This window comes from Sabethes cyaneus, chromosome 1, assembly GCF_943734655.1.
Source record: "Sabethes cyaneus chromosome 1, idSabCyanKW18_F2, whole genome shotgun sequence".
In the NCBI taxonomy this organism is placed as follows: domain Eukaryota; kingdom Metazoa; phylum Arthropoda; class Insecta; order Diptera; family Culicidae; genus Sabethes; species Sabethes cyaneus.
Genome location: NC_071353.1, coordinates 113,916,060 through 113,938,359, shown reverse-complemented (window position 1 = coordinate 113,938,359; position 22,300 = coordinate 113,916,060). Strand labels below are relative to the sequence as shown.

General features: G+C 41.1%; 2 protein-coding genes across 5 annotated transcripts in view; one reads left to right on the top strand and one right to left on the bottom strand.

Annotated features, from left to right (window-relative positions):
- The window catches only part of LOC128732307 (ephrin type-B receptor 1), a 232,992-nt gene that overhangs the window by 5,758 nt on the left and 204,934 nt on the right, over positions 1-22,300 (top strand). The gene's annotated exons all lie outside the window — the stretch shown is intronic.
- LOC128746127 (transcription elongation factor B polypeptide 3-like) lies at positions 6,953-7,732 on the bottom strand. Its single transcript, XM_053843176.1, has one exon. The coding sequence runs from the start codon at positions 7,730-7,732 to the stop codon at positions 6,953-6,955; it is 780 nt and encodes a 259-aa protein (XP_053699151.1).

The following is a 22,300-nucleotide window of genomic DNA, read 5'->3' as shown; positions in this document are numbered from 1 at the left end:
GACCCTAAAAATCAGAGGAACAACTGCTTACGATAACTTTCGAGAGCTGGTATTGCAGAGGCAGTTAAACATTTGCTTGAGCTGAGTCCCCTGAGGTCGATGAAAGTGATGTCCCGGTTAGAATACTAGTTGCACGAAGCGACGTGATCGAAGTCTTGTTGAGATGTGCAGCGATGCGAGATGAAATGCGATTCTGGACACAATTTCGAAGCGATGAGCAAGTCAGGTGGTGTCTGCAGGCTGCGGTGCAAGTCAGAAACGATGACGTACGGAGATAGAATGTTCAAGCCGAGCAGAACGAAACGATGAAAGGCTGTTGTGTAGAGCTGTAACGTAAGCTGTGTTAACATCTTACGAAGTGCATACAAGAAACTACTTAGCTTCAGTGGGAGGTGGGGCAGCAGTTTGGTCGCCGCGGTTGAACGAAACGCGCTGCCCCTCATGCTTTGTTGCTGGGCCCTGCTGGTCACGTTTGGCGTGTGACTTACTGGAGAGGAATTGGCACAGGAGACGCTTCGGCGCTCCGCATGATAAAGTTGAACTGTGATTGGATATTCGATGCGCAGTTTGAGATAGCGGAAGCAGGTTCCGCGAAGGCTGGCTGCTGGTTCTCGTAGACAGAACGTTGAGCTACTGATTGGTCGCTGCGCAGGTTGAGATGGCGGAAGCAGGTTCCACGAAGGTTTACTATTGTTTTTCGTAGATTGAACGAAGTGCTGCTGGTGAGATGTTGAATAGTTGTGCAGAATCGACTGCTTGAAGCAGGACTGAAATGGCTACCGCGTAAACTGGTTGCATTGGAAATTACATAGATGGCTACTTATCTCAAATTGGTGGTCGGATGGCGGTTCGGTCGCCACAGTTGACCAAACGTGCCATCCCTGTTTGCTTGGGTTGCAGGAACCGCCTGGCCACATTTGGCGTGTGGCTCGATGAAACTGGAGATGACTGAAGCAGCAAGAATCATCGTCGAGATTTCTTGTATGAAACACTGCGCTGATTATCACGAGGCACCGGAATAATGCCGGATGCGTTGAGTTGCTTTATTTAACCACACGTTTGAAGACTCTACAGTTGTTATGGCCTTAAACTTTTCATGTACGGAGATTAGCGTTCGGACTGATAGGCGAATCGATCACCGTGAAACCTTCTCCATCTGTAACCTTACTCCTATATAGCGGTTGAGCATGATGAAGTGTGCAACTTAAACACTTGTCTCTGCTGAAGCACATTGGATTGTCAAGTGTGAAGTCGCGGTTAGTAAAGTGGGCGGAACAGAACTCGTGGTAAGCTTCTATTTCGACGTGCGTTTGTTCTCTCGACGAATTGGAATGACTTCGCCGAGCGGAGTAAATGGTTTTGAATGTATTGTTCATTGTATTGTAACGGAGATGGTCAAGCAGTGAATAGCAAGAATAACGACCTTTCATCAAGTCGTAACGAAGAACGTACAGTGCAAATCTTCTCATTTCACGTAGAGCAACGATCGGACTGATGGTAAGCTTAGTACATCTTACTCAGTCACTTAATTGTTGGAGATTCAATCATCCACTGGTAAGCTTAGTGCATCTTACGCGTGGATGAGCTTGCTACTGAGTGCGTAGATGCGGCACACACCCAGAAAACGATATAGAATTGAGATCAATACTAGCACGTACGGTAGTCGCTTAATTTACACTTAACCTGACTAGTTTAGTTTCACTGATTGTGAGTCGTTTATCCACCGAGGGTAAGCTTGGTAAATCTGACGTATCGGTGACCAAGCTATTTTGCGCGTGTCTGCGGAGTACACACAGCTCGCTAACATTACAATCGATGAGAATGGTAGATGAGTGCATTCACTGACGAGAATGGTGGATGAGTACTTCCAACGCAGACTGCTCTCACGCATTGGAAGCCGTTAGGATTGAAGTCCCGGTTAGTATAGCGGCTTACGCACTTCGTCAGTTCCCCTACTTTGTGGGAAATTGATCCATGAGATTAAATACTACTGCATGCTCCAAGGCGCTTTGGGTCGTTGGGATTGAAGTCCCGGTTGGAACAACAACCCGTACAGCATTTCACTATTCGCTGTACGTGTTACCCGTTTTTCAGCAGCGGTGGTTACTCCAAACAAATGCAGCCGGTCCCCGGAGTTCGACGGTTTTCGGCTGCGCTTAGTGATATCCGTTAATCGTTCGATTAATTCAACTAGTCGAATAACTACAAAAATATTCGAATAATTTTTAATCGAATACTGCCAGCACGAGTAGTTGAATTAGTCGAATAGTTCAAAGGAAATAATATGAATGCAAATAATCCCCGAATAATGGCCGCTAACCGTTCATAATCGTTCGATTAATCGAACTAATGAAAAAAAATATTCGAATATTTCTAATCGAATACCACTAGTACAAATAGTTGAATTAATCGATTAGTGCAGACAACTCTTGCCGATTAATCGGTAATCGAATAACTAAAAATTTCGGACATCACTAGCTGCGCTGGCACGATGATTTCGGTCCGCGGAGTTCGACGCGGATCCGGCTCGAAGGACCATTATGTCGAGTGGCTCAGTACAGCGCGGAGAGGTGTGGAGGAGTCTATGCCGCTGCCTATGGATATGTTTCTTCGGAATAGATAACACACGAGTATTCGTCCAAAGTCTACATTTATCGAACACTTATCCTAACATAGCGACTAGTTAAAATTATGTACACTATTTACACCGAACGACGTGCACGATTTGGCATCTACATGCCTGCTGACTATACGGCACCTGAACCCTACTCACTTTCAACTAACGTTGCTGCTGCTGTTCAGAGTGGTTTTATAACTTTCGGCCACAATATCAGTATTGTTGGCAGAGCAAATAAAGACTTAATTGTCGACAGCAATTGCGCGCGAACTGATGCGCTTGGGTTTGCAGGAACTCACCGTTGGCTCACAGCGAGTCGACGCTTAGTACTGGTTGGAGTATTCCAACATAACATACTGCCCCCCTTGGAAGCCGTAGGGTTTCAAAGTTATCCCCTTCTGCAGTATGGACCGAGGGCGTCGAGAACGGGAGCACGAATTCGACTCCGTCAACTGCTATGCAGCCGGCGTCGATAAAACATGTCCGCGAACAACTCCGCGCGTCTCGCTATCCAGAAGTATCTTCCTTCTAGAGTACCACCGGGCGTCGTAGGGCTGGTTTTGCAGAGGCAGTGAAACATTTGCTTGAACTGAGTCCCCTGAGGTCGATGAAAGTGATGTCCCGGTTGGAATACTAGTTGCACGAAGCGACGTGATCGAAGTCTTGTTGAGATGTGCAGCGATGCGAGATGAAATGCGATTCTGGACTGGACACAAGTTCGAAGCGATGACCAAGACCAAGTACACCATAGCTTTTATGGTTTTGAAAGATTCTACCATAACAATGACGGATAGTTATGTGTCCTAATAATAAAAACCTGATTTAATCCACCTATTGGTGAAAGGAACCTTTGTTATACGGTCTTACTTGCTATTTGAGATAGAAATCGACACGTCTTCGGAACATAATTCATCTATTAGTTAACGTTGCATTGTGCGTTGGTTTACATAAAAATTTTGGAAATTGAATAAGCTTACAAAATTTGAACAAAATAGTAGCACTTACAAATTTTGATAGTTCTTTTTCTTATGAAATTGCTGAGTAAGTTGTTACTAATGTGGGTAAGTGCAAGTAAAAGTAAGTTGTAAGAAGAAATATTATTCTTTAACATATACATTGCGTAGTAATGGTCTAGTTTATAGGTTTTTGAACTATGCATAACTATGCATCAATAAGGTTTTCTTGAAAAAATTTCATCAATTTTTATTAACCTTCGGTTACTCACGCTGTTGTATACTGAATAACATGTGTAGGTTTTTGAATGCCATATTTACCAATCGGAGTTTAACTAACGTATATTCTTCAAAAAAATGTTCAGCAAAATGTCTGAATTATTCAATGCAATAATACTTTAAATTGTTAGGAAAATAGATCAGCATAGATAGCAGCAATAGATCACCGAGAGCACAGAAACGAAGCAAGCAGCATGTGAGGTGTACGCCAAGGTTGCCACCTGGTTTTCCCAAAAATCTAGCGAACACGAATAAAAGTGTCTGGCAAAAATCTGGTGGTAAATTAGTCCGACGGGGAGGCGTTTTCCTGAAAAAATCTTGCTCGTTTTGCTCACCGTAGATGCAAAATTTTGTCCAAAATTAGAAGTATGACCTTTTTGCAAGACGGATAATCGAAAATCTGGCACAGTGCCAAATATCTGGAAGGTTTTAAGCTTTGTCTGTTGGTCTGGCGCGCAATCAAAAATCTGGCAAAATCCAGATTTATCTGGCATACTGGCAACCGTGGGTGTACCGCTATTGGCCCCAAACTGGAATTTTTTCACGTTACTTCATATGGAAAAATGATGTCTGTATGTAGCAAAACTATCAGCAAATGTAAAATGTTTAAAATGTATCCGTCAGTTGGTAGTCGAGTAATTCGGGGTTAAAATCAGGGTATTTTTATAATCAAACTTCTACAGTTCCTAAACAAGCAAACATAGAGGTATACTATTTTCAGCAAAGTTGTGTATTTTTACTATTTGTATAACTTTGTAACACATGAAAAAGTCATACAACAATTACAAAAAGAGCTAAAATAGAAAAACTGATTTTGCAAATACAGAAACAATAAATAAGATTTCTCTGTCTTCGCTTCTATCTCAGGTTACAGTCTTCAGCAAAATTTCTTGTAATAATAGGCTCTAAAACTTTGCAGAACATATCAATGTGTTATATTGAAACTGAAAAAAATTTGTTTTCACTTTTAGGGGGATTAATCCAAATTTAAATTGCACCAGATGATAGAGCATTCAATTTCAAGAAACTTCCAAAGGTTCGATAAACTTAAAAACAAGTTTTCCTAGTCAAAACTCTAGTGCGCACGTTTTCTTTGGTTTTGGGTTATTGTGCGCGCGAGTAACTGTGTTGCAAAAGTTGGCGCGAGCGTTTGCGGATTGATATCTTTTGACCGGTAAAACCAATTCTTCTGAAATTTTGCATATATGTTCGTAGTGTCAAAACCTCTCGTTTGATATTAAAATAATTGAAATTAGGTAAATTATCTTGGTTAAAATCATTGTAAATTATTGTTAATTTTGGTGTGGTGTATACGATTGCTCATAACTTTCAAATTAAACGTCCAATCCAAAAACCATTCAATAGTGATCTATCCGGCTATATTACCTGCCAAATAAAACTAATAGCGCATAAATCGGCTTGGCCATCTCTGAGAAACAGGCGATCATTTGAACCTTATCAAAAATGGTTTTTTAATGCTAACTTTTAAACTGCTTGTCCGTTTTCAATAAAAAGTTTAGTAACAGCAAAAAGTTTAGTAACAGCAAGAGCTTTCGTTTGGTACTAAGATCGTTAAAATTGGTTGCGTAGTTCAGGAGAAACGCGTGTCACGTAGTTTTCACATTTTTGCTTATAACTTTTAAACGAAACGTCGGACCGCAAAGCAATTCAATAGTGATATACTAGACAATAATACCTTTCAAACAAAAGTAAAAGCGATCAAATCGGTTCAGCCATCTTCGAGAAACAGGCGATAGAAAATGAGCTGCGCATACACACATACACACATACACACATACACACACAGACATTGCTCAGTTCGTCGAGCTCTATCGATTGGTATATGTGATTCGGCCCTACGGGCCTCGGATCAATTTCGTGTTTTTCGACCAATTTCTAAACCTTTGTTATATAGTATAACAAAGGTAAAAATCTATTTTTTGTGAACAAAAGTTTTCATTAGCAGTTAAATGTTATCACCCTTGCATGGCAATTTTGTTTAAGTAAAATTGATAAAAATATAATCAAAAAAGGAAGTCAATTTGTGATGAAATATGGCCAATTCCATTCCATAAAATGAGAAACAAAAATATGAATAAAATTTGAATGTGTAGTACTTTTACAATAAATTTCAATGTTCACAATAAAAACTGTTGCAGACCCCTTATTTCTACTACACAATTTAATGTAATTTTTTTCGCAACAATTCTCAAAGTGTAGAATCAAAGAGTCACAATTCTTTTCATACTTTTGATTGTATTGCTATAAAATGTATGAAAATAACCCAAGAGCAAAATGCCAAGAAATCTTCTAAGCTGCTGATAACATTATCTGATAACATGATCTTTTTTTTCTGGAATAATTTTTAGCGGGCATTCCATATGTTAGTTGATAAATATACTTTTAAACAATCTGTCAGAATGAATGCTATTTTCGAAGAAATTAAATTAGTGATTAATTCTATATTTTTCTCGATTCAACCAAAAGTTGTGCGTTCAACGACTAATGTTATATGTTTTGAGAAAGTTTCTTAAGCCAGTTAACAAATACCATTCGTTTTGGCAGGTTTTGATTGAATGCGTGCAGCATATGGACGCAATCGGGCGACGGAAGGAAATGGTCGCCTTATGTTACGAGCATATTCATTCAGGACATCAAATTTCCCAAGCAACAATGTGAGTTTTATTTTACTCTTATGGCGGTTTTCATGACCAATTTTGGCCTTAAATGCCATCATAAGAGTGTAGTAAAACCCAAATTGTTACTTGGGTGGTTTAGGTTCAATGCTGAAATGAATATCTCAAAGACTAAGGATAAGAAATACAGTTAAATCGACCGATATTAGTACGCTTCAGAATCGAAAGGAGTATCCAACAAGACGAAAAAATAAATAACTAAATTATCTTGAAAATAAATCACGTTTGTATTAGATTTTACATTCTTCAAAGTATGTCTTCTACATTTAAGATATTTCAAAAAGGTGATTGTAGCATGCAAGCAATTTGATGTACTTGTCTTATATTAATACTGTTTACGGCTAAACTAATCTAGATCTAATGTCTAATAACTACTGTGTACGACTAGTACGATCGAGCTCACGGACTCAACGCCGTGAACCACCCTTCAAGCCTTTTATAGAGGTCAACAACTTGGCCATCAACGGTGCCTTTTTCGGCTTCCCTTGCACCGGAACTTTAGCCTTTGCCCTAGCAACAACCACCTTCAGGCGTGAATCTCCAACTTTGACGACATTAGTGGACGTACTCTGCAACGCCGGCACTCTAGCTGCCGGCGACACAACGGCAACTCGATCAGTGCCGTATTTGATCTGCTTGCTGATCACATTGCGCGGTGGCTTCACAGTCGAATCCATGTGTAGCAGCTGGGTTTTCCGTACAGGGGCCTCTCTTTGCACTGTGGACTGCTTGATGATCTGTACAAGACTGGCAAGTTTTGCGTCCCTTTCTTGGGAGCAACGGCCGTACATTTCTCGCCAGGACTCACACTCCTCTTCTTTGCGCTGTTGATTGCGAAACTCGCGCCTGCAGTGCTGTTCCCAGAGAACATACGTCTCTTCCAGTAAGTAGGGATTTAATTGCTCTAACTTCGTTAGCTGATTGGGCGTAGCTTTTTCCAGTACTGGTCGAAGTAGATCGAATGGAATTCTGCCACCCAATACGCCGATCTGATCGACGTTTTCCTGTAGCGAGCGAGTTGCCAGGGTGAACAGTTTCGGTACACTCGGTTGGCGAGCTTTGGCGCCTGAATATATCTTCGTACGTGACCTTTTCGATTGTATGCTACTCTCCAGAGCGGCTTCTTCCTCAAGGAATGCTCTCGGTCTTTTCTGCGACCGAGCGTCGTTAGAACACTTGCAATCCATAATCGGTAACTGATTCACAGATTTAATCGCGACCCTAAAAATCAGAGGAACAACTGCTTACGATAACTTTCGAGTGCTGACTGCTATCACAAGATACGACGTTCTGCTTTTGTACCTTCTTGTATTGATAGCCAGCTCGTGAACTGTATTTGTATCATCAACTATGGTAAAATGACTATCCCTTAGGTAAAATCAATTGGTAGTAGTATTTTTGTCTGAAAACCTATTACCTATGCAAAACCTATACTGTACGCTTACGAGATCGAATGGTCCCGCATTGAATGTGTGTGTGTGTGTGTGTGGTTAAAGATATAGGGGTTGACCTGGACTCTAGAATGACCTTTCAAAACCACTACTCTAACATCATTTCGTTCATAGCCAACGATTTCCGTGATCTACATTGGTTGCGGGCTTTATACTTTTCGTTGGTGCGATCGATTCTTGACATGGCTGCTATGGTGTGGTGCCGTGCAGCGTAGATTCGTCAGATACGCGCTGAGACATCTTCCGTGGTCGGACCCCAGAAATCTCCCACCATATGAGGACAGATGCAAGTTACTTAATTACGAAACGCTGAGTAGCAGGAGATTTGTATCAAAAGCTGTCTTCGTTGTTCAGCTCCTAAAGAGCGAAATCGATGCTCTTGAACTTCTGTCCTGCATTAACTTTAACATTATGCCTCGTCCGCTCAGATCCCGAGAATTTCTTCGGCCTACTCGTACGCAATACGGACAACTCGAACCAATCCAGGCGATGTGCAGTGTTTTTAATGACGTGTATGACCAATTTGATTTGACGATTACTTTTGAAAATAGAATTAAGACAAGTTTAATGTGATACGAATTTAATGTTTTCTAATATTTGGTTTATATTTCTATGTAATAAGTTAAATGTTAATGTTAAATTGATTAATCGTGAAAAGATAATGGGTTCTTGTGCCGATTTGAAAATGAGATTATTAATCTCAACTCAAACCGGCCTTTCCCGTACAAACCTTCACCGATGAAGGAAGTTAATAAATATAAATATAAAAGGTTTCTGTTCTGGTCTAGGGGATAAAAGGCGTGACATCGAATTGGCCAGCATGTTTCTAGAATAACAATTGCTAAAAATGGCAAAAGATGCTTTCGCAATACTGCCGCTACACCTTCCACAGATGCAGATAACCTTTATGTATTTATGATTGATTTTGTCTTTGTCTTTGATTTGGTTTTTTGTCTATACATGATTGATATAGTCGAGAAATTTTATATGCTTGCTTTTAATAAAGATTGAAATTTCATGAACATAACTATTATTTTAAGCATAAAAACTGCTTTTGAAACCATAGAAATCAATAACCCGTGTTTGAGCATTAAACAAAATAAATGCTAAAAACTCTGGGGTTTCCAAAAGTTTTCGCCCTTATTTTCGAATTCCTCGAAGTCCTATGTAAAAATCAGGTCACGCTATGTCCAAAGGCACTTATTATTAAACTTACATGCACCTCAGATTTCTCTTCACAGGGTGTTAGTATTAATCGAAACAATTAATTTAGAGAAGGTCTTAAAATATTCTATCTTGGGTTTTTTGAAAAATTCAATTTTCAAGGTTATTTAGGGGTCATCCCCTCTCAAGTGATCATATTCGTTGTATTCGACCACCTCCGATTTCAACCAAATTTGATATAATTGCTCATTCCGACCCCACATTCATTTTCCCAAAGTTTTATACGGATTAATCAATCCCCCTTGCAGTGACACTTTTCCATTTTTCTCAGATTTTCGAAAATACTAATTTTTCAATGCATGTTACTGCAAGGGGGATTGTTCAATCCATACAAAACTTTGAGAAATTAAATATGGGGTCGGAATAAGCAATTATACCAAATTTGGTTAAAATCGGAGGTGGTCGAATACAACGGATATGATCACTTGAGAGGGGATGACCCCTAAATAACCTTGAAAATTGAATTTTTCAAAAAACCCAAGATAGAATATTTTAAGACCTTTTCTAAATTAATTGTTTTGATTAATACTAACATCCAGTGAAGAGAAATCTGAGGTGCATGTAAGTTAAATAATAAGTACCTTCGGACATAGCGTGCAGGTCAGAATCGTTACAACAACTACATTCTGAAATGAAAAGTACATATAAATTTTTGTTAAGGGGGGACCCTACTCTAGAAGGTCGAAAAATAAGGGGTTTTCATAAATTTTTTCGGATGCTAGAGTTAAAATTGAGTGTTGGGGTATTTTGGTTACTGGTTAAGGTATATTTAAAGATGTATCTCGTATTTTTTGAATGCCAAAATAGTGATTATGCTGTGGCAGGTGGGCGCGTGGATGCGTTCTAGAAAACTGTTCCTTCTTACACGGAGAATAAAAATGTAGTTTCAACCATATTTGTGGTTGTTTTACGCACAAACAAAAATTTCGATTTGTTTCAAACTTAAGTGTATGATTCAAATGAAAATATTTATTGTTATATCAATGTTAACTTCAAATTTAAAAATACTTTACATATAATTCAAAACTGTTATTTTCTTGATTCAAACAGAATCTCGTTTTGAAACTACAATATTTTCAGGTTGTTTATAAAAATATTTTATTGAGGCTTAAAGCAACAATCATTTTGTTTGAAACAAACTCCGTGTAGGTAACTCTTTGTTTTTGGATACCGAACCAAATAGGCCTAGGTAATTCCGGCATCTCACACATAGATCCAATGGAATATTCTCCGTTTTTTACCTGTTGCTTGTCTAAAGTTATACCTAAAGCTTTACAGATCCGTAGAGCCTTCGTATAGTTTTGCTTACGTTAGTGTAGTGTTAGTGAGAGAGTATGTTCTCTCTCTCTCTCTCAAAACAAGCGGCATTTGTTTGGCCACAAAATGGTGTCAAAATAAGAGACATTTCGTGAGCTCGTTGTACACTTCTACGAATTACACTAGGATCTCGGCAAAAAGTATACGGTAGGTTAAAGACGTCTACATTGAGACACGTTTTTCCAAAATTTTTAAAATTTTTTTGGTTATCAACGATCTCTTTATTCCATTTAAAACGTATATCTTTCTAGTTGTCTGAAAAAAAGTTTCATTCATATTGGTTAATAGCTAAATTAGTTACAGCCACAAATTTTCTTCTTCAGCAGCATAGAGCCGGGGTGGCTCGTGCTGTTTCAAGCACTCGTCTCCATTCAACTCGGTCTTGGGCCACTCGTCGCCAATTTCCTAGTCGTCTCAGAAGTCGCAAATCGCTTTCGACCTGGTCGAGCTATCGTGCACGTTGGCCCCCCCTGTTCATGGTGCCGGTGGGGTTGTTGAAGAGAACTATTTTCATCGCACTGTCGTCCGGCATCCTTACGACGTGTCCGGCCCACCGTAGCCTGCTAACTTTCGCTAGATGTACGATGGGAGTCTCTCCAAGCAGTGCCTGTAGCTCGTGATTCATACGCCTCCGCCACTCTCCGCTTTCAGTTTGTACTCCGCCAAATATCGTCCGCAGCACTTTCCGCTCAGACACGGCAATGGCGCATGTCCTCCGTAAGCACGGCTTCAAGTCCATAAAGAACTACCGGTCTAGTAATGGTTTTGTACATTGTTGGTGTGCGGCGGCGTATGCTTCCTGATCGTAGCGTTTTACGAAGGGCAAAGTAGACTCGATTTCCCGCTTGGATGCGCTGCTGGATCTCCTTACTAGTGTTGTTGTCCGCGGTCACCAGCGATCCCAAATAGACGAACTCCTCTACCACTTCTAGTTCGTCGCCGTCAACGGTTACTGTCCGTGGGAGGCGCGCATTTGTTTCCTTTGAGCCTCTTCCTTTCATGTATTTGGTCTTCGACGCATTTATTTTTAGCCCAATTCTCCTAGACTCCGCTTTCAGTCTGGCGTAGATTGCCTCCGCAGTCGCAAAGTTCCTGGCAATGATATCGAAGTCATCTGCAAAGCCTAGAAGTTGGCTACTCTTGGTAAAAATCGTGCCTCTCGTTTCGATGCCCGCTCGTCGGATCACCCCCTCAAGAGCGATGTTGAACAGCATGCAGGATAGACCGTCACCTTGTCTCAACCCTCGTCGCGTCTCGAAGGGATTCGAGAGTGTACCAGAGATGCGTACGAAACACATCACTCGATTCAATGTAACCCTGATCAGTCGCGTCAGTTTGTCCGGAAACCGTGTTCGTGCATTATCTGGCATAGCTTGTCTCGATCGACTGTATCGTATGCTGCTTTGAAATCAATAAAGATGTGATGCGTGGGCACGTTGTACTCCCGACATTTCTGCAAGATCTGCCGGATAGTAGTAATAATTTGGTCCGTAGTTGCGCTAGCTCCCATGAAACCCGCCTGATAATTCCCTACGAAACCTTGTGCTATCGGTGACAGCCGGCGTAACAGGATCTTGGAGATTGTTTTGAAGGCGGCGTTTACCAGCGTAAACCACGATAGTTGCAGCAGTCTAGCCGATCACCCTTTTTGTAGGTGGGACAAACCACTCCTTCCATCCATTCCTCCGGTAGCTTTTCCTCCTCCAAAACCCTCGAAATAACCCAGTGTAGAGCCTTTGCTAGCGTTTCTCCGCCATGTTCATAAAGCTCTGCCGGTAGGCGGTCCTTCCCAGCGGCTTTATTGGTCTTCAGCAGCCCGATTTCTCGTTTGACTTTTTGGAGATCAGGTGCTAGGACATCACTATCTTCCATGGGCGCTCCTAGGTTAATTTCCGTTCCGCCTCCTTCTGCGACTTCGCCATTGAGGTGTTCATCGAAGAACTGCTTCCATCTGTCGACCACCTCGCGCTCGTTTGTGATTAGATTCCCTCCCTCGTCCCTACACATATCAGGTTTCGGTGTGTAGTCCTTTCGAGTTTGGTTCACCTTCTCATAAAACTTGCGCGTGTCATTAGCTCGGAATAGTTGCTCTAATTCTTCACGATCTCTGTCCTCCTTTTGACGCTTTTTTCTCCTCAGGATCGTGGTCAACTGGTTCCTAGCTCGTCGGTATCTGGTCGGTAAATTAGACGAAGAGGTAGACCACTCTTTCGAAGAAATAAAATCCGGAAAATTGTCTTTACACCAAGCCTGTGTAGCTTTCGCGTGGTAAGACGGTACAGAATCTTGTAAGAAGTAGTATGATGCATTCTTGTAGTGTTTTTTGACGGTAGAAAGTAAATGGTTCTTAAAACATTATCGAGATGTAATTTTTTGTCGGAAGATTTGACCACTGCGACCAATCGAGATGTAATATTTAGTGTTGATTTTAACACCAGGCTCCATGAACAGCAATGGAACCTTCAAGTTGTTTGAGAAACATCCCCATACCATTCCACTGAAAACATTCTGGAACCTCTGAACAGCCAGTTTGTTCCGAGAAAATTCGGATTCGGAAGATGTGCTGCGTATATCCGATCATTTTGTTGGTTGTGGTAGAATCTGCAATTTTTTTCGTTCGACAACAGAATTTCACAATCACCATGCTACTTGAGCAGTTGTCGACATCTTGCGACTCTTACAATTTTCTGCTTTTCAGTCAAACCGTTCACCCGTTGTTTTTTTGTGTGGAATCAATCAAAGATCATCTTGCAAAATATTCTTCATTGTTGACTGCGAAATTCCCAGTTCCTCAGCCATCTTACGTCCAGACTGATCTGGTTTCCATCGAATTGGCTCTCTTACTCGTTGGATCGATGGATTCCAGTGTCCTTACAGTGCGTTTGGGGAGTTTTTGGGGATTTGGGGACTATTTTCCAAGAACCGGTTTCCTTGTAGCACTTGATGGCACGAAAGATGATTCTTTTGTTTATTCCGAGTGGCTTCGGCAGTCAGTAATTACCACGATGCTTAAACGAATGAAAATTCAACACAAATTTGCTAGCTGTAGACCAAACCTCGTATTTTTAGTCTTGACCTTGAAATGTGGTCAAGCATATATATTACTATTTTTTGAAACGGTGGTTCTACAATTAATGAAGCTTTCCAGCATTGGACAAAAGGTAGGAGTCACAACGACAACTTGTTAAGCGTAGCTACTAATAACCCTCCCCCCCTCACCTTTCCACTCTTTCCCCTCCATTCAAAAACCATTTAGAATCACCATTTGCAAACTGCGTTGACATTTGAATACTCTTAACGAAAAATATTCAGGTATAGTTAAAGAGTACAGAGTACAGTGAAGAGCAAGATCGAGTCCAACTGTGCGTATAGATCCGACTAGATCATTAAATTTTCTATCGAATTTTATGTTTTTGGTTGCAAATTACAAAAACGTTTCTTTGAGTAACACCGTGTGACGTTACAATGAACGCAGAATCTGTCACTTTTGTTTATCTTTTTCACTAACGGGTGGCAACTAAAATTTTGGAATTTATTTCTCAAGCTGTCAAAAAAAAGACAAAGATACTTGAAGAAGATCTGATTTACTGAAATTAAAGATACATTGTCCATTGTTGAAAAAAATAGTGAGCATTTGAAAACGGTCCAAAGCTTCCGTTTGATGTCGGCACAGGAGCCTTGTAGGGCCGTCATCCCGAAGAAATCGGAATGTTCGGAAATGCAGTAGAACTATCCATGAAATAGTATCGATCATTTCCAGGAATGTGCATCTTCGAAAAAGGGAATTAACTTTGGTCGTCCAAAACAAAACATTTTCCGGAATAATTTGTTATCAACTAGCGGCATTGGGATTTCATCGTCGAAATCTGTTCCTCAGTGTATTCCGGGGCTCTAGTCCTCTTTCGCCACTCTATTCCGACTCTTTTCAATGTTTGTCAAATGTACTGGTGGGAACAGTTGAACTTTTTTGGAGCACCGCGTTGGCTCACGGAGTCCTTGTTGTTGGAGGCACGAGAAAGAGAATGAAGTCCTTCTGCGTCCATAATTTTTTGCTAGTTTTCCTCAACTTTGCCTACGTGCCTACGAGCTCTTGAGATATGGTAAATAGTCGAGGCCGCAATATTTTTACTTACTTTTTGTATACTTTTTGCCGAGATCTTTGTGCAATTCGTAGAAGTGTACAATGTGCTTACGGAATGCTTCTTACTTTGACGCCATTTTGAGCAAAACTATAAGTATTGCAAGTATAAACCAAACAAAAAATATTGGCGGAAAAAGGAGAGAGAGAGCTAACAGATACACACTCTCATTTCCCTCTGAGGTCGTTTGTTGTTGTGCATAGGGGCATCGAAAAAATTCATAATTTTAGTTGCCACCCGTTAACTGTGGAAATGTTGCTTAACCTTTCGTTACGCCAACTTCGATTCATAGCTATGCTAAAACGGAATAGTATTCACTCGAATATTAACGCTACTTGGTGAAAAATTTATTAAACTTTGTTGGAATGGAACCGGGACCTACCGGGATGGGTAGATCTACCTCAAGGAGTGTTTACAGTGGTACGACTACGAAGCCAACCCAAGGTCGTGGGTTCGAATCTTAGTAGAATCAAGCCATTCGATGTCAAGTGACTTTAGCATGGGTTTATTCTCAGGCCCCTCATTTACCCTTGCTTCATGCTGAATTCTATATTTACCCTCTGAAGCCTCTTGACAGTGCAAATGTCCCTCCAATAGTTAAGTGTACTGGTCAGAGGTACGAATGAGTCCTCGCCAGGGACGGCTATAATATGGGATAATACTGACAGCGAGGAATAAGTGGGTAAAGTAGATTAAGCTTTAAGGGTAAACCCCAATACACACAAGCATACATAAAATTTAATAAGCATATCGCTCACTTAATAGCGATTATATCAAAAAGAAATGCAGTGCAGGTCACACAGCAAACACCCGGGCGATATCACGATAGATCAACTATACTGGTCGCAGTGATGAGTCCACACATGGAGAAAAAAAGCCAACCCAAGGACATGAACCCCCCAACGCACCGGAGCTAAAGCCCATCGAAAAATACCGGGCTGTTATGAAGCAGGCACTGCGGAAGCATCCCAAGAAGGTCAAACCTGAGGAAGACATGAAAAAATGGGTTTCCACACAGAAGAAACTGCAGCCAGATATTGTACAGAATCTTATGGGTGGAGTTAAGCACAAGATGCGAGTATACGGTTATGGTATTGAACTTGAATGAAATAAATATGCCGAAAGCTTACTAATGGGTTATATTTTATTGTCTGAAAGTTTGAAAAGGATCGGTCAACTAGGTAATTTTCTACAGCATTTTTCCTGTGAGGCAATTTGATGTGGTACAGCCTTTAGATGGCACCTAAAAATTGATTCGAAAGTTGGAGAATGTTTTACCGATTTTGATATGGCAACTCTGGTTTTATGCATGATGGAGGGTACGTGTGGGTATTTTCGACCTATTACGCGGTAGCCTGAATAAAATTCATGAATTACGTTGAAACGTATTTATTCGAGACAGGATTTTTATACCAATTCGCTGTGTAACACTTACTGAATATCTGAGTGCATTTTGGTCTAAATCAAACGCTTTAAATTTGAGTTATAGTCGCTTCCATTTTTTTCGGCCTTCTGTGCAAATAATATCTACACAGTGAAACTTTTTGCACTCATATTTTGGATAGATTTTGAAGCGCTTTGTGCACTTACACTTGTTCTGTTTGCATCTACTGTCAGATAATGGTAAACAAATCTGAACATGATCAATGTTATTGATTGTCATGGCAAACTTTCAATGGTAGGGTTTATTTCTAATTCCCGTCGTAGTAAGTAAAGCCATTCTAATTTACATCATTTGTTAGATGGATTTAATGAATACTCCAAAAGTTCTTGTGGTGATTTGACTAAAACACACTTACTTTCCGATTCGTGAACTTTGAAATCACTGAAAAGCAATTATTAAAGCATATTATTGAAATTACGCAACTGACTTTATTTTTGAATTTCGTCGTACCGTTTTAAAATCCGTCCATCAAAATTTTCCATCGTCCGAACTAAAAATCAACAATGTTTACGAAGCTAAAGCGCATGTATCTGTGTACGATGGTATGACAAATGTTATTCTGCAAAATTTCTGCAGGTCAGGCAAGTTTTCCTGGCTGTAGAATAACGACAATGCCTTGCGTAAGTTATTTTCATTTATGAAGGACGGAAATTAAAACGATTCGACGATTAAACGAAAGTCGACATTTTCTTCTTCGTCGCACGAAAAAACGTAGGAAATTTGACTGGTAGGACTTCTTTAATGACAAAAAGCATTTGAATAGATCTCATCTCACTTTTATTATTATTACTAGCTGACCCGACAAACTTCGTATTGCCACAAATTAACCTGTGTTGTACATAAATCATGAATCTCGGATGATCTTTGTCACTATCTCGAGTTTTGCAAGCCCCCCAGTGGGCGGCGCCTCCGACGGCGGGTCACCGGCAACACTCGTGACCGGCTCGTCCTGAATGATCTAGTATTACTATAGATAGTTTTTGTGGTCTTGTTATTGATTAATGTTTTATGGAAGAGTCTCGAATTTCTCGAGTTGGATTAGTTTTTGAGTTTCGCAAAAATTTCTGTTTTATTTGTATGAGAATCCATATCCCCCTACCACAGGGGTGAGAGGTCTCTAACTATCATAAAATAAATTCAAGACTCAAAAATCTCCTACATGCTAAATTTGGTTCCATTTGCTAGATTAGTACTCAAATTATAAGGAAATTTGTATTTCATTTGTATGGGAGCCCACCCTCTTAAAAGGGAAAGGGGTCGTAATACACCACAGAAAAAAAAATTCTGCCATCTAAAACTCTCACATGCCAAATTTGGTTCCATTTGCTTGATTAGTTCTAAAGTTATGAGCAAATTTGTATTTCGTTTGAATGGGAGCCCCCCCCCCTCCTAAAAAGGTAAGAAGTCCTAATTCATCATGGGAAAAATGGTTGCCTCCAAAAACACCCACATGCCAAATATGGTTCCATTTGCTTGATTAGTTCTCGAATTATGAGGAAATATGTATTTCATTTGTATAGGAGCCCCCCCTCCTAAAGTGGGGAGAGGTTCTTATTCATCGTAGAAAAAATTCTTGCCTCCAAAAACACCTACATGCCAAATATGGTTCCATTTGCTTGATTAGTTCTCGAATTATGACGAAATTTGTATTTCATTTGTGTAGAAGCCCCCCCTCTTGAAGTGTGGAAGGATCCTAATTCACCGTAGAAAATATTTTTGCCTCCAAAAACCTCCACATGCCGAATTTGGTTCTATTTGCTTGATTAGTTCTCGAGTTATGGGGAAATTTGTAATTCATTTGTATTGGAGCCTTGGAGCCCCCCCTCCTAATGTGGGAAGAGGTCCTAATTCATCACAGAAAAATTCTTGCCTCCAAAAACACCTACACGCCAAATTTGGTTCCATTTGCTGGATTAGTTCTCGAGTTATGAGGAAATTTGTATTTCGTTTGTATAGGACCCCCCCTCCTAAAGTGGGGAGGGGTCCCAATTCATCATTGAAAAAAAAATTGTCTCCAAAAACACATACATGCCAAATTTGGTTCAATTCGCTTGATTAGTTCTCGAGTTAGGAGGAAATTTGTATTTCATTTGTACAGGAGCCCCCCCCTCTTAGAGTGGGGAGGGGTCCTAATTCACCGTAGAAAATTTTCTTGCCCTCGAAAACCTTCACATGCCAAATTTGGTTCCATTTGCTTGATTAGTTCTCGAGTTATGAGGAAATTTGTATGGAAGCCCCCCCTCTTAAAGTGAGGAGGGGTCCTAATTCAACATAGAAAATTTTCTTGCCCTCGAAAACCTTCACATGCCAAATTTGGTTCCATTTGCTTGATTAGTTCTCGAGTTATGAGGAAATTTGTATGGAAACCCCCCTCTTAAAGGGGAGAGGAGTTATAATTCCCCTTATAAAGAGGGGAGGGGTCTCAAATTACCCTAGAATAAATTCTTGTCACCGAAAACACCCACATGCCAAATTTGGTTCTATTTGCTTGATTAGTTCTCGAGTTATGCAGAAATTTGTGTTTCATTTGTATGGGAGCCCCCCCTCTTAGTGGGGGGAGGAGTCTCTAACCATCACTAAAACCTTTCCTGACCCCAAAAACCTCTACATGCAAATTTTCACGCCGATTGGTTCAGTAGTTTTTGATTCTATAAGGAACACAGGACAGACAGACAGAAATCCTTTTTTATAGGTATAGATTATTATTCAGTCTTCGACTCAAGTTTGTCGTACAGACAGTTCGTATCTTAAAAGTCTTAATCTAAACACTGACTTAGTTATATTGTAATCATACATATCACAAGTTTCGTTAAATCTTCGGCAACAGGTTTCCAGAGGATTAAATTGGCCATACTGTGTTCGATGATGAACCGTTCGGAAGAAAGTTGATGATCGGGTGTTCCTTGGCGGGACGTTGAACCGCAATTGCGATAACAAGTGCGTGCAGTCGATGTTATTGCTGATAATGTCAAATATGAACAGCCGTTGAAGCAGCAACCGTCTGGATTCGAGAGTTGTCAGACAGATGAGTTGACAGCGTTGTTCATACGGTGGAAGTGCAATGGGATTATTCCAAGCAAGCGAACGAAGTGCGTAGCGGATGAACATTTTCTGGACTCTTTCAATCCTGTTGATGTGGATGGCTTGGTATGGTGCCCAAACTTGAACTCCGTACTCTAGGATGCTTCGTACTAGGCAGCAATAGAGCGACTTTAAGCAGTATATGTTGCTAAATTGCTGAGTGTTGCGCTTGATGAAACCTAACACGGAGAATGCTTTTGCCACACATGATGAGATATGCTCCGAGAAGGTTAACTTACTGTCCAATGTAATTCCCAAATCTTTGACGGTCTGCACTCTGTCCAGGTCAGTTGATGACATAGTGTAGTTAAAATAGATTGGATTGCGCTGGCGAGTGAACGTTATGATGTGACACTTTTTAACGTTAGCTTCCATTCCATTTGTTGCACACCATTCCACAAGCAGATCAATGTCTTCCTGGAGTGCGATACAATCATCAACTGAAGTAATCGCACGGAAGAACTTGAGATCATCGGCGAACATAAATTTCGGTGCTTTGAGTAAGCTGCATAAGTCATTGACGAACAAAACAAAGAGCAGCGGACCCAGGTGGCTGCCTTGTGGGACGCCAGAGCAGATATTAAACGGTTGCGACAAGATGCCTCCAATTCGTACAGACGCGCTTCGGTTACTCAGGTATGAAGAAATCCACGTTGTCAACCAATCTGGAAAACCGCTCCGTTTCAGTTTTTCTACGACGAGTCTATGCGGTACACGATCAAAGGCCTTTGAGAAGTCCACATATACAGCGTCGACTTGCACTCTTTTTTCGACGCTACGTACTAGTGAGGAGACATATGACATCATATTGGTAGTTGTAGAACGCTTTTTCATAAACCCATGTTGATCTTCGCTGATAAAATGATGAACGTTAGGGTATACTGCATCCAGGATTAAACACTCTAGGACTTTTGGAAGACTACTAAGGATAGATATTGCTCTGTAGTTCTTCACGTCATGAAAGCTTCCGGCCTTATGAATAGGTATTATCGTAGCGGTTTTCCAGCAAGTAGGGAAGACACCTTCGCTGAGAGATTTGTTATAGATGATGCTCAAAGGAGCTGCAAGGGACTCTGCGCAGTTTTTAAAGAGGACGGGCGGGAGACAATCGGGTCCAGAGCCTTTTGAAATATCGAGTGACCGAAGATTAATCGCGTATGATAGACAACAAACTAAAATATTAGGGAGTAACTGGTTTTGCATTGTGAGTCACAAAAATGCTGATATTTCCAAAATTTGTGTTGGATAGGACGGGAATAGGCAATTACGACGAAGCAGCAACATACCCTATGTGACTGCGAAATTTTAACTGTCATTGGAATCATTTTGCAGAAGTCTAAAAATTTGTGCAATCATCATATATTTTTGTGAAAATAGTTATAACACGTGTTTTATTTGGGAAAGCGCAGCAAAACAAGGAATTTAGTCTGAATTAAGAAGCACGCTGAAAATACCCTCTGGTACTTTACCCATTTTTTTCGCACGGTGCATGAATGTTCTATGTTTTGAGATGAATTTTGTAATACATTAGCAAGTGAGAACGGAATTATTTTAGGCCGTTTAGCTGGTGTGTTTTGTTCAATTTAAAAAGAACTTAGAGCCAAGGCAATTGAATTGAGACATGCACAGTTAAATGTCCTTTCACTACAAAACATCCGAATTAATTTGGCGTAACTGTCAGTGATGTCTCTGCATTATCCATCGGTTAATAACATAATTTTGCCATAATGATTCTGCAAATTGAGCCGAAAAACGATTTCATTTCAGAAGGACACATAAATTGTTCATTCTCTAGCTAAACAATCCACACCACAATCACCACCTGGCAACCCATGCCGTCGTCGTCGTCGTACAAAAGAAGTGGCGTTCCGTTTCGTTCGTTTTATGCTGAAACTCGCCCGCTGCCTGCTGGCCTGGCCTGGTCTGGCTGCATTGCCTGCCATTCGGTTGCACCTTCGGATTCGTCGGAACATGTTTGTGTGTGTGTGTGTTGGTGGCAGGAATCAGTCTGAGCTTTCCACCGTACGTACGTACGTACGTACTCGATTTGCGTGAATTCGCCAAAAACGTTTGTGTGAGTGTGGATTCCTTTTTGTCTTGTCGTCGTCTGCTGCTGCTGCTGCTGGCTGATGCACGCAAGAGGGAACCATCAACGGGAGGTCCCGTTCGATGGGAAAGGTGTTCCAGCCGAGCGTGAGAGGGTGGACCGACCGACCGACTCGCTGCTGGCCACGATGGTTCACATACCGACCGGCCGAGTAGAGTTTAGAGTAGCGAACGGAACAGAAGAAAAGAAATGGCAGGGCAGCAGTAAGTAAGCAAGTGAGTCGTCGTCGTCGTCGGTCGTCGGGACTGAGTAAAAAAGGAAAAAGAGAAAAAAATGTTGTCAGCTACAAGCAACGTACGATTCGTCGTCCACTAGCGCAAGAAGTCAGTCTCGTTCAATCGCTCAATAACTCGGGATTGCTGTGCGCGAGGGTGTGTGTGTCTTTTTCGGCTCCTGAAGGCTGTTCCCGACTCCCGAGAGAAAGGTAAGATGACGGGCTTGTAGCGTGCCGGAGTTGTTGAACGGGAGAAACCCGGGGTGGAATGGAAATACCGGCGGTGGATAAATTTGCTTGCAGGGATTTCTGTTTAGGATGGGTTGAAGATTTTTCGGTGCTTTGCTATCCATCCATCGGATAGGGTGGAAGGATATTTTTGCTCCCGTGTTCGAAGTGACAGCAAGGACCAGAGCAATATGTGCTGTTCTGTGCATGCACCATGGTAGGAGGAGGATGATGGTTGCTGGTGGTGGTGGTCTTTTGTGTGAGGCATCATTTTGGCTGTATAAAAGGAAAGTTTCTTCTGAAATGCTGTCCTTGGAATGGAGATGCAGATTGCAGGTAGTCGAACGAACCGACGAAGAACGACACACAACTGATGAAGCCTAGTAGTTTGCGCAAAAAAAAAAGTGAAACCGCACGGTGCCATGGATTGCTGATTAAGTGACAGGATATAGTGACATTTTAGTGAGGAGTGCTTTGAAATGGAAAAAAACTAGATGTGGCAAAATGCTGGCTGACACTTTACTGGCTGGCCGGAGCCGGAGAGACGAAA